Source organism: Orussus abietinus, unplaced genomic scaffold (genome assembly GCF_000612105.2).
Source record: "Orussus abietinus isolate OABI.00-Male unplaced genomic scaffold, Oabi_2.0 scaffold304, whole genome shotgun sequence".
NCBI classification, from domain to species: Eukaryota; Metazoa; Arthropoda; class Insecta; order Hymenoptera; family Orussidae; genus Orussus; species Orussus abietinus.
The window spans coordinates 77277-89536 of NW_019394650.1; the positions used below are offsets into that span (position 1 = coordinate 77277).

The following is a 12260-nucleotide window of genomic DNA, read 5'->3' on the forward strand; positions in this document are numbered from 1 at the left end:
TATGATACGTGTTATAAGAATAAATAATTTCGTGCTAGGCTCGAATGTTAGTCCGTCCGGCCTGAGTAATAAATAATGTGGCGAAGTTTTCAAAGAAATATGTTGTGTGTATATTTATACGCATGGGAAATCTTCTTTCGGATACATGAAATAACGAAACGTTTTACATTTATTCATTAATTTTTTATATTCGTTTATCCAATTGCGCGAGGATAAAATACATATGTATAGAATGTATGCACGTTGTATCCCACGTCCACAAATTGAGATAATGCAAGTTTTACTATTTCAACTAATGGAATAAGTATTAATTAACGGAATTTGTTATATTCCGAGTACTGTTTAAACTTTAATGCAGGGGGTCTGCCAGCTGATTCACTAATAAATTCATCAACTTTTGTCAATTCGTACTTGAATGTATAATTTTTACGTTCCGGTTAGCGGTTACGGAAAAGAATTTATAAAATATGTCAAATGCGTTGCAGAATGAATTTTTATTACGTTTCCTACAATTTATTTTATTAACAAACATCAAATATCATATAAACATTCACTACAGCCTTCTCTCCGATTTAAACTTGCCGCTGCTGCGGTACGTGGTACCCGACCCCACCACGTGGCGGCGCCATGTATAGGAGGAAGCCATTCATGACCGCCAGTATACATGTGATATTCTTGTAATGGTATGGTTTGTTTATGGGTGTGTGTTTGAGGTGCGGGGGACGTATGTGCTTGGTACTATGTTGGGGGCTATTGCATGGGTGTGTAGTGGGTTATTTGTTTAATTTTGTCTTGTTTGTTACGAATTAAAAATACCTAGTTCGGGTTAGATGAGGGCCTGTTGTCTGTCATGTAAGTTTTAGCCGTTATAATTCTACTGTATATTTTTCGAGTGTGTCCTGTATGATGTATAATCCTATGTTTCAATTTCTATGTACCTATATTTGTTTTTATTTCTGCTTCTTATGTTAAATTCTTATTTTTATTCGTCGATTCCTGTCTGTTTAATTATATCTCCCTGTATCTGTATGTTTGTCTTTTGTATTAGCTCTCTATTACTATATATCTTTTATTTTTCTATTAATTTTTCTTCTATTTTTCTGTATTTCCTGTGTCTTTTCTATATTTCTCTTCCTCTCTTTCGGGTTGGGAGTAAGAGGGGTGCGAGGGGGGTGTGGATTGTTAGTTGGGCGCCAATTTATAATGGGGAATTTGTAATGAGGGGCCGGGGAAGACGGAGGGGGAAGAGAGATACAGAGAGACAATTCGAGTAAAGAAAATAAGTTATTTATTTAAACCTACGAACCTAGCCTTCTTATCCTACTTTAACCGTTTGAGTCCCAGGGGGTATTGAAAAAACACTGTCGAAGAATCCCAAACAGCGCAATGGCGTTTCTTGAATTGTAAGATTGATTATTTACATTAAAAGAAGGAGCTGCGCGATGTACTTGGGTCAGTAAATCTGAGCGCGCGACTCCCACAATCGGTGACGCACCGTCAGTTGTCCACAACGCTCGAAATGTGCTGACTTTTCTCGACATAAAATCTGAACAGCGCGATCGCGCTGCTTGGGAATCAAACGGTTTATACGCAATTTCCTTAAATCTACTTACACCTACGAGGCGTGGACATACGGACGCCGACAGACAACGATGGCGGACGGGGCCGATGCCCCGTGGCGGTGGTTCGGCGGCTCAGTGTAGCGTAGCCGGCTGGGTCTGTTGGTGGTCCGTCTGCGGCGTGCGGATGAGCGTTGGTGGCACGAGCGTCGGGGCTCGTGGTACTTCGGGACACGCACTGGGCAGATTAATGGTTGTTCCGGGCTCTCGTGGCTATTCTCCTGGGCACGCACGTGCTACCTTCCAGAAGTTCCCGGCGGCAATCTCCTTGCTCGGCCGTCAGCCGTCTTCGACGCTCCGCGGCGTCGTTCGAGCGCGCCGGAGCAGTAGCATCGGCACTCGGCCGCGCCGTCGGCGCGGCGGCTTCGGCGCTCGGCTGCGCGGCCGGCGCAGCGGCTTCGGTATTTGGTAGCGCTGCCGGTATCGTGGCGCGCGGTTTAACTGTGGGTGACGGACTTACCCGTCACAAGGAAATGGACGAATGGTGTTTTCTTGCTCTCTCGCTTCTTCGCTTAGAAAAATGCTCGTCGCGAGGATCGTAGAAATTATCGAAAACGACTGACATTGGGTGTATAGGTGCGCCTCTTTTTATACTGTTCCCGAGGTGCGTTTTCCCAAAATTTCGGTGGAGGGAGGATACTACCCTCAACTTAGACATTGTCCTTTTAGATTAGTTTCTAACGTGTACTAAGAACGTATATTCGGAGCCTCAGATCGAGCCCAGGATTTTTCTTCTTCAAAGAAATAGACTCATCGAGTCTAAAATTCGTTCTTTTTAATCCAGACAACCGAAGGCCCCCCATTTTAGTTCTAGCGACGAGCTGTCGCCACGCTACGTAAACAGTAGATAAGTCGAAAGGAGTCCCGAAGACCTCGAGCCTAGCTGCTCCCAGTAATGTTCAGAATATTTAAAAAACGGAGACGCCGCGATGACGGATACCACCCCTGCACGGGCGAGCTCGTGAGCCCCGGCAGAACGGCGACATTAACAATCTCTTCACAGAAAAGTAAACATTAACTTCCGTCTCCCGAGGACACTTCCCCGAAATTCTTCGCTCCGAACCACTTTTCTTAGAAACATATTCTTTAACTCCTTCCTCCAATGGGAGATTCTTTCCAAACCCCACCATCGGGGACATGTCATTTTCATGCCCCACTGCCGGAATTTCGGGAGTCAAACGTCGGAGGTGGAAATCCTATATAAGTTAGAATTTAAGTAGCGAGCGTGACTCTTAATACTTGTAACTTGTAACTACTAAACTCGTAAACTCGTAAACTTGTAACCTCGTAACATACCATATAGGCTTATAACTCTTAATACTTAACTCGTCACACTTCTACTACTTACTTACTAGTTATTCAGTTCAATTTTCGAGACTACTTAAGTCAGTTTCACTTCACGTGCTCGCGCATCTCAAACTTAGTGCAACGCCAGCGAACGGACAGTAAATCCAGAAAACGAATTAAGATATTTAGAAGTGAGACGCAAAGATTCCGAATCGGATTAAATAAATATTTATTATAAAGAATCTTAACCTATGCTTATCCTACCTTACTCTACACGCGGTCAGGACAGCGGCAGTTGGATGATTCGGTGGGGCCATGTGGTTATGGCCGAAGGCCGGACGACAGCTCGAGCGGCAGGGCCGTATGGTCAAGGGCTGGCGTCGCGGCGGAAACCGGGTGGCGAGGCAAGCTGGACAAGCGAACTTGAAGGGGTCCTCGGTAGGAAGGGTTCGGAGATGATGTGTTGGATTCCGGGTATCAAAACATTCACTCCTCCGAAGTTACAGATACGTGTTCAGATGGTTAGAGGGGCAATGAGATTTCGCAAGAAAGTCTGTGGCTCCTGTAGCTCACGGCGTCTTAAAACTACCCTGAGTCCGCCCTTAGGGTGGTAACTAAATATGGGCATGCCCAATAACATCATAGAAATTTTAGAGGAACTAGGAAGATGAGAATTTCTGAGTGCCTAGAGGGGTAGGAAAAACTCGGTAGTAAAAGTGAAAATCTCGACCTTAAATGGAGATGAATAATAGCAAAAACGTTGAATTAACGTTATTGCACGGTCTCGAAGGTCCAGGGACTTATCCAAAATTACGATTCAAACTACCATAAAATTCCACAACACTAGTCATTGCAAATTCGGGTTATTTTAATTTATTTCTCGCGATCAGTAATTACATAAAAAATGTCGTGACCGACAATTAGGTCCTATAATTGCATCCAGAAGTAATACAAAATTGGCGAGACGGATACAGCCGAGACGCAAAAATTACCCTCAGTTGGGGAGCCCTTCACCCTCACACGCGAGGCCCACGAGAAACGGATTTTCTCCTTGTTTCTTTCTCTCTCCCTCTCCTCCCCCCTCCCCCTATCCCCCTCTCTCCTCACCCTCGATTCTCTCTTTTTTTTTCCCTCGTATCTTTCACCCCCTCCTGCCCTTTCCTATTTTTCGGGGTCTCAGCAAGAATGGGCAACTCAGTTTTTCGCCAAACCCCCAATGACCATGGCTAAACCTACGAATAACCGCCACGCGAAACGATACTCCGGCACCCGAAAAAGGACCGCACGACGGGCTGTGGTTTTACGACGTCGCGGGAGTGCCGCCGCCGAAAAGGTTCCTCCATTCAAGTAGGTGCTCGCGGAACTCGCGGATTCAGACATGGGAGTCGTGGGGTCACTCGCGGAACTCGCGTTCGTGAGTGACCCCACGACTCCCATGTCTGAATCCGACTGCGCTGCGACCCCGAGTTTACCAGCGGAATACCACGAGTTCCCGGAGTTCTTCGGTCTCCCCGTGGGTGCGCCCGCGAGTCCCATTAACCAACGGGGCAAACCCTCCGCGCCCAGACGGGGGTTCCTCCGCGGCTCCCTCTCGGTCGATCAAGGTCCGTGCGAAGTGCCGCGAACTATTCGGAGATGACATGGAACCATCTTCCACAGACTACCTTTACGTGTTCTCGGAATTCGTGGGAAAAGCGCCCATCTCACCTCCGCGGGATTAACTCCGTACCCCACGCGCAAAAGTCGCTACCGCCATTGTTTTTTTTTAACCTTTTTTTAGGACTGCAATAAATAATTGTGATGGACGCTTGACTTCATCGCGACGGACGCTAAGCGCCAAATTCTCCGGCAAAGACCTTCTGGACACCCTAGAGCGTATCAACATGAATTTTTTATTATACCAAGAGTATAGATTTCCTTATTTTAGTTTGTTAGATAATGATTATGACCATGTACGTAATTGAATAATTGTTATTGTAATAATACTGAATCTAAAACATATAAATATTACATGTTGACCTATGAAAATAACATTCGCGGTTCATAAGGACATTCTTTATTGAGTGAATAGTAAAATATTATGTGAAAGTAGAAAAATTTACATTGCCGGCTCAATTTAAAACAAACAATAAGGACGTAATTTATTATAGTGTTACTAACAAATAGTTGTCATGTAATACGTATAACAATGTTATTACGGGTCCCGCGAAATATTTTTTATTTTCTTTTAATACACAATGTGAGAATTTAGAAAAAATAACTTTGGTTCATTTCTTTTAGCGGCAGATAAATTGTTATCTCTTATCTCTTATCTCTTCACATTGATTCAAAAATTTTGTTTCGGAACGTATGAGTCTGTTATTGCAATATATAGGTGTTTAAAAGAATGCGTTTGGCACAAGTTTATTTTACGCCTAAGATGAGGCGATATAGACAGTTTTAAAAATGCTGTAAATTTGTAAATAAAGACAAATATATGGACGAACTTACTTAAAGTTTTGTTGATCCAATCAGCTAGATCCTCTTGCAGCGGCATAAGTTGCCTGATTTGAGCTGTGTGTAGTCTTTCGTGATAAAATTCGGCAAATTCTTTTTCTTCCAGGGAAGGTCTGGGAACGTCGGCTCGATGAAACACAGAAACGGAAGATGGACCCCAGCTGCTACGATATCGAGTATTTTGAGACGAGGGAAACCGATTTGAATACGACATCTTGCGTCCCCAGGAGTCACGCCCTTTTAGAGCTATTCTGTATCTTTTTCAAGAAGTTTACACGTGACTACACCTGCTGTGTAAGGACTTCCTTGACACCCGTAGTTGGCAGCAAAAGGGCCTGCAACGTAGAAACATATCCGTTTTATCGCTGAGCAATGGTAATGGGTACCTCTAAAGTGATTCTTCCTGGTCTGGACGGTTTCCTGGAAACCTTTGGAGAGGAGGATATCAAGATGGAATTCTTAATCGAATAGAAGGGCTGCATTCGACTGTCTGCGGCGTAGCAGCCTTACCGGCATCTACTCTGCCATGCCTTTTGTTCGAGAACGCGATTAATTGGCTGTGCTTCACATACTTATTACAGAAAATGTATACACTGTGGCAAAAATAGTACTGTTACGTCCCACGTAATGCTCCCTGCACGTGCGTTCGTAATAAATAAATATATATGTACATATATAAAACCCTGCACGTGCATCGGCTCGCGCATCGGACTGAGACCGGGAGGCCCATGTCACTTAACAAAAATAGTAAAGATGTCATTTTTGTTTAGACTCAAGCAGCCGAGGGCCACCCTGTTTCGGTCCCGCGACCCGCCGACCCCGAGAAATAGTGAGTAAGACAGCGGGATCCCGGCACTTGAAGTCCCATAAAATTTAAGATAGGGAAACGGGACCCCCGCGATAACCGACACCACCCCTGCACGTGCGAGGCCATAAATTGGGTCCAAACTTTAAACATTCAGTCTTCCTAGAAAAGAACAACAAATTCCCTCTCCTAGCAACATTTCTCCCAAATCTCCCCACTCCAAGTCAAACCTTCCAACCAAACTTCCCAAAATCCTACTCATTCCCCGAAGTCACATTTTTTCTAACTCCTCTTCCAATTAGGAACTCCCAAATCCCACTCTTACCCATTTCACCCAATTAATAATTTTTCCAAGTCCCACCACCTCGAAACAAACCAATGGGAATTTGACTTCTACCCTTACCCGAATTTTGGGCCTCAAACGTCGGGGGTGGAAATCATGTAAAAGCTAGTGTTTTAAGCAGCGAGCTCTCTCGACTTATCATAGTTCGACTTCAAGTTCTTACGCGTTTTGAACGATTTTCGACTACAGATAGTTAGTCCATTTCGCCGCATTAATTCTTCTCGAAGATCAAGCTTCCCGAGAAGGAACTAAGGTATTTAAGACACACACAGACACCGACACACACACGCACCCACACACGCACGCACGCACGCACATTTGTCAATTTCCAAACCCTTTCTTTTAATAAACCTTGTAAAACAATGTCCCACTTCTTTCATTTTTCTTACACCTTCACCAATAACGATAAGTTCGCGTAGGACTTGCTGAGGGGCCCACAAAATTCCTATCTCCCCTTTCCCTTATTCTCTTCCTTAAATCGCGAAGGAAGGCGTGGAGCTCTTGTATGGCTCCCCTTCCTTTCACTACTCCTTCCTTTCCTTAATCGTGAAAGAAGGCCCGGAGCTTTTGTGTGGCTCCCCTTCCTCTCACGACTCCTTCCTTTCCTTAATCGTGAAAGAAGGCGCGGAGCTTTTGTATGGCCCTTCCTCTCCCTACTCCTTTCCTTTCTTTAATCGTGCAGGAAGGCGCGGAGCTTTTGTGTGGCTCCCCTTCCTCTCGAACAGATGAAAATACCACACCTACATTGACCCCACGAACCAAAGCTACAGTCAATAATATCCCCCCTTTACCACCCGTAGATGGTCAAGCGAGCGGGGAAAAGGGTGGCTTTGCGGGCACTGTTCGCCCGTTTAGAAAATAAGCCCAAACCCACCTCCCGACGGGCTCCCCATAATAAAACCGAAAAAAGGGCCAAGAAAGAAGACGGAGGTCCCAAAAACCCGCGGACGGTCCTGACCCTATCGAGTCAGCGCCTGACCGAGATCAAGGCGTTGCTTCAGGCGTCGACCCCGCGAACCACGGAACGAGCAATACCCGCGAGACTGACGTCCGTGGAGATACGGACCCCCGTCTGGAGGTTGATCCCCGTCGAGCTTCCTCCCGCAGGAAAACAGAGAGAACAACCGGAGGAACAAAAGTTCACCACCGAAAAAGCCCCCAAGTTGATAATTATTGATGAATAAAATATATTGAACATAATTACATCGAATATTTTTTTCTTTTAATCCCAGACGTAACAATGCCCAAAGGATGGTTTCTCGATGATAACTTCCCATTTCCCTCTTCTTCGGGAAGGGGTAGGGTCATTGTAACGTAAATGTAAGGAATAATAACAGGTCTTATATGCAACCGAGCTGTCTGCCTCGCCTGCGAGAAGTCTAACCATTTGGTGGTTCTGTCGAAACTAATGTTGCCAACCAATTGTTTGCGCAATTACATAAGCAAGTTTAGAGTAACCTTGCAATATGTAAAATCTTACTATAATTGTGGTTAACGCTACCAGATAAACCTTCTATCTTATTGTAGTTATTATAACCTCTTCATATGGATAATATTACCATTTTAAATGTTGATCACTAGTGCACCTTTCAAGTGCAGCGCCATGGACAAATACCTATTGGAAAGGTTACGTTTATCGTTCCATGTGGTCAATTCCACTATTTGTGCGTTTCATTTACCACAGTATTTTAACTATGTCGCTATAGTAATTATAATCAAATTATTTTTTTCCGTGTACTGATAGGCGTAATTGATTAATGCATAAATTACAATGGCAATTTTTTACAACTCTTTCTAATGATACCTTCTCCACGCTTTCATACATAAAAACGTGAAATTTTATGTTTATTTAATTATTACTTTTTAAAATGCATGAGGTTTGATCAAATTTATATTTGGAATTCAGGAGAATACAATGTATATGAAACCAATCTCCAATATTAGAATTCAACTACTTAATCTCTCGGGTATATAAAGTGGAATTGATTTAAATGAAAAGTTACAAACTTATATTCCATAAAAGGGATTCAAAGCAATTGAATGCACAAATTTTTTAAAGGAGCTGGAAGGAATTAGACATTCCTATAATGTATTCCTCTAAACGGAATACAAAATAGTTTAATACCGATATTTTTTGCTGGACTAGAAGGAATTAAACAAACCAGAACCTCTTTTCGGAATTGAACAAAAACCAGAGTACACAAGGGGAATAAAATATAATTGATTCACTGAAAATATATTCCTGTTGCGGGAATTGGACTTGGAGAGAAAAGTCAGGCATTAAATAGAATAAAAAAATCATCACTTTTACGTTGAAACTGTGAGACATTGAATCCTATTTTATTCCAGCCTTTTTACCGGGTCACCAGCGAAGGAGGAAGTAGATAAAAAATCAGAGTATGGACGAAATTAACAGTTTTATCAAGATGAAATTTAGATATAAATATTAACACTTTACCGACCGGAAGCCTGTTAATCGGTTTTGCGATACCCGTGATCGCCATTTACTTCCAAATTCGACGGTCGGTAGTGTTAAGTGTGTGTTAAAAATGTTAAGTTACTTGATGTGTCTTTTTATTTTTCTAAATGTATCATCAACGATGCTGATTAACCTTTGGTAGACGTCTACCAGAGCTTCTATATATATTTTGTAGATATTTGTAGATCAAGAGTGGATACAGCATCTAAAAGAGACATAGACATTTATATGTGTCGTTTCAATGTTTATGATACATATACAATAGCCATATACATAAAATAGATCTATATATTATATTTACAAAAGATATTTTTATAATTGGAAGATGGACGTTATACATTTGCTATACCTATACATCTAATTTAAATGGGTATTATACGGATATTCCACTTTTTGCGGTGCCTGAGCAGTTTATGTTACCCCTCGAATATCCAAAATGGCGCTACTGGCCAAAAGGATGTAGCTGAATTTCATTTTATCGACGTCGATTAAATTTCTTGATGTCCTTTATATCACCTTAAGCAAGTTGTTCATACATATGTAAATGCCATCTAAACTATTGCTTAAATTTGATTAAAAATTTTACACTTACTTTAGATTCACCGGCTACACAAATCATGAAAATCAAGAAGAATTATCATGCTGCAAGCTTAAACATCGAGAATAATTGAAAACGACATTCTGGGATAGTTTTTGCTGTTACGATATGGCAACCAAAACTAACTATACGGCAGCCGGTGGTTTCCTTGCCCGCCCTGATCTGCCTTCTTCTATGTTTGTCTTGTATTCATTTTGACTATTTTTATTTATAATTATCTTATATACTTACATATTACAGAAAGTATTTTAAATATAACAACCTTTTCAACGGCATACACTGGTTTTTCCCAGCGTATAAATATTATCTTAATGTGTAAGTCCCTGTAATAATGGAACCTAACAGTGATATCAATAAACGTATAAATGTTGTGGCTGATAATCATCAGTAGAGGAAGCAAGACGCAGACAAGTATAATTAACTAAGTCAGTAAGACTCGAATTACATAATAGTTACTTTATTAATAACACCGTATGCAGATTATGAATGGCGTTTGTAGTGGCTACCTTGGCGAGGTAGATCTTACATTAAAATTGAATACGCACACAATGAAGTACTGCTGGAGTGCATCGATTAGAGAACCGCGGAAGCGGGATATTAAATGATTCGCTTTCTTTCTCATTAATATTAATTGACCCCTTGAGTCCCATTAATTACCATAGCTTCTGCAGTCTCCGCCCTTCGCTAGATAACTCTTTAATTTCCTTCCGACTCGTCCAAATGAATGTAAAGTTATGTTTCAAGTTGGCAACTTTTCAGAACAATTTCTTTGACATGGATTATTTGAAAAATGGATATCTAGAATGATTATTTGTTACATCATTTAACGTGTCTGTTACTCTATGTTCTATTCTACCGTCTATATAAGAAAATAATGTATAGGAACAACTCGATTATATCTAAACGTCGCCCAAGTAGAAAAAAGTTCAGTTTTTTCCGAGTTTTGTCTACTGACTAGTTAGTTTAACTAGATAAATCTAAATTAGACTGTTACTAGTTAGTGCCCTGCAGGGCTGAATTAGATAGTGTAAAGGAGACACTCCCCAGACACCGCACGAAATGGAATATCTATTACCCGTATAAAATTGTTTATTGAATGCATGTATGATATGTATAAATATCTATGAACTCTATTTTAGATACACTCAAAGGCTAGATGTCCGGATATGTTATGTTATATATATTGTAACTTTTCTCACATAACTGCCCCCCCTGGTCGGTCGCCCCATGTCGCGCACTCGGGCGGTGGCGAGAAAGTTTATTTTACTTGCCATTTCGGCTTACCCTGGATTTCCTATCGGCAATCTCAGATTAGCTAGGGCTTTCAATGGCGTGGAACCTCAGCCTCTAAGCAGTTTTATCGGCGAAATCCACGTGAAAGGGAGTACAGGGTTTAACGGCGTTCACCACCAAGTGGGGACAATGACTTCCACCGCTAGATGGCATTAGCATCGAATTCGGTGGGAGGTAACCAACACGTACTTTCTCGCTCGGATGAGGGAGACGCGACGCATAATGAGCGGTGTTTAGCAACGGGCAAAAAATGTGTGTGTATTTTGCACGTATACAACTCACACAACGGCTAGACGCCTCTGGACTAGGCGCCGAAACGTGCGTGACCCTCGGCCGCACGCACACGCAAGTTGGACGCTCCGCCTAGAGTCGGCAACGGTTGCTAAGGAATGCCCAAATTCCTCGCGAGAAACTTGAAAATCTTGAAAAAGGTGCTCCACGGGGACAACGATTTTGAGCGTATTTCTCAACCGATCGAGCTCAACGAGTGCTCGTTTTAAAGATAAAATGTTGACGTGTGTTTATATGGGAGCGATTTTTGATCGAGCACCTCCTTCCTAGGTAAAAGGGCATTGAAATTATGTCGTTGCACTTTTTTATATGATAATTACCACTTATCGAAAATCGCTCCCATATAAACACAGGTCAACGTTTCATCTTCGATATGAGCACTCGTTAAGCTCGATCGGTTTAGAAATACGTTCGGAATCGTTGTCCCCGTGAGGCCCTGCAAAATCGCTGGAGTGGTGAGCGCCCTTAACACGTTCGCGACGGGGTGTACCACCGAGGTAAGTTTAGGCAAAACCCATATCTTCTCTCCGGCGTCGCATCCCCTCGGCCGCCCCGTAACAACCGAGAAAGTTCGAACTTTGAGCGAATCTGTGAAATTAATTGGGTCGTGGTCCACCACGTATCGGAATTAACCAATTGGAAAGCGCCAACCTGGCGGGCACTCCGTGGCGAAAATGACGAAAAAGTTGGTCAAAACCTCAAAAATGAAATTTGTATTTAGGAATTATTGATCGTCAGATTGGGTAGAGGAGAAATTCAGTCATCTATAGCCAAAAGGACGGAAGCCTAATTGTTATGTATGGTTTTGACGTCAATCTGAAATTGACATTCCTACGAACTACTAGCATCGGTCTGCAAGTAGTTCGTACGTAAGTAAGATCTCGATCCCTGGCATATAGAACTCTATAGCGTCTCGCTCGAGCTCAAGCACAGGGGCGCGTTTCTCTCAGCACACGACGCTGTGAGTTTCTCGCTGAAAAATGTATTTGGCTCGAAACTCTACCGAGTTTCTTGATTACAATTGTCCTGAGTCTATTGGCCTCCGAAAG

General features: G+C 42.5%; 1 protein-coding gene across 3 annotated transcripts in view; it reads right to left on the bottom strand.

Annotated features, from left to right (window-relative positions):
* LOC105696069 (growth arrest-specific protein 2) overlaps positions 1-12260 on the bottom strand; it is a 98558-nt gene that overhangs the window by 61954 nt on the left and 24344 nt on the right. For all 3 annotated transcript variants that reach the window (XM_012418235.1, XM_012418234.1, XM_023432936.1), the window contains exon 2: positions 5397-5737. In XM_012418235.1, the coding sequence (XP_012273658.1) occupies positions 5397-5616 (220 nt within the window). In that variant the 5' untranslated portion in view covers positions 5617-5737. The remainder of the gene's footprint in view (positions 1-5396; positions 5738-12260) is intronic.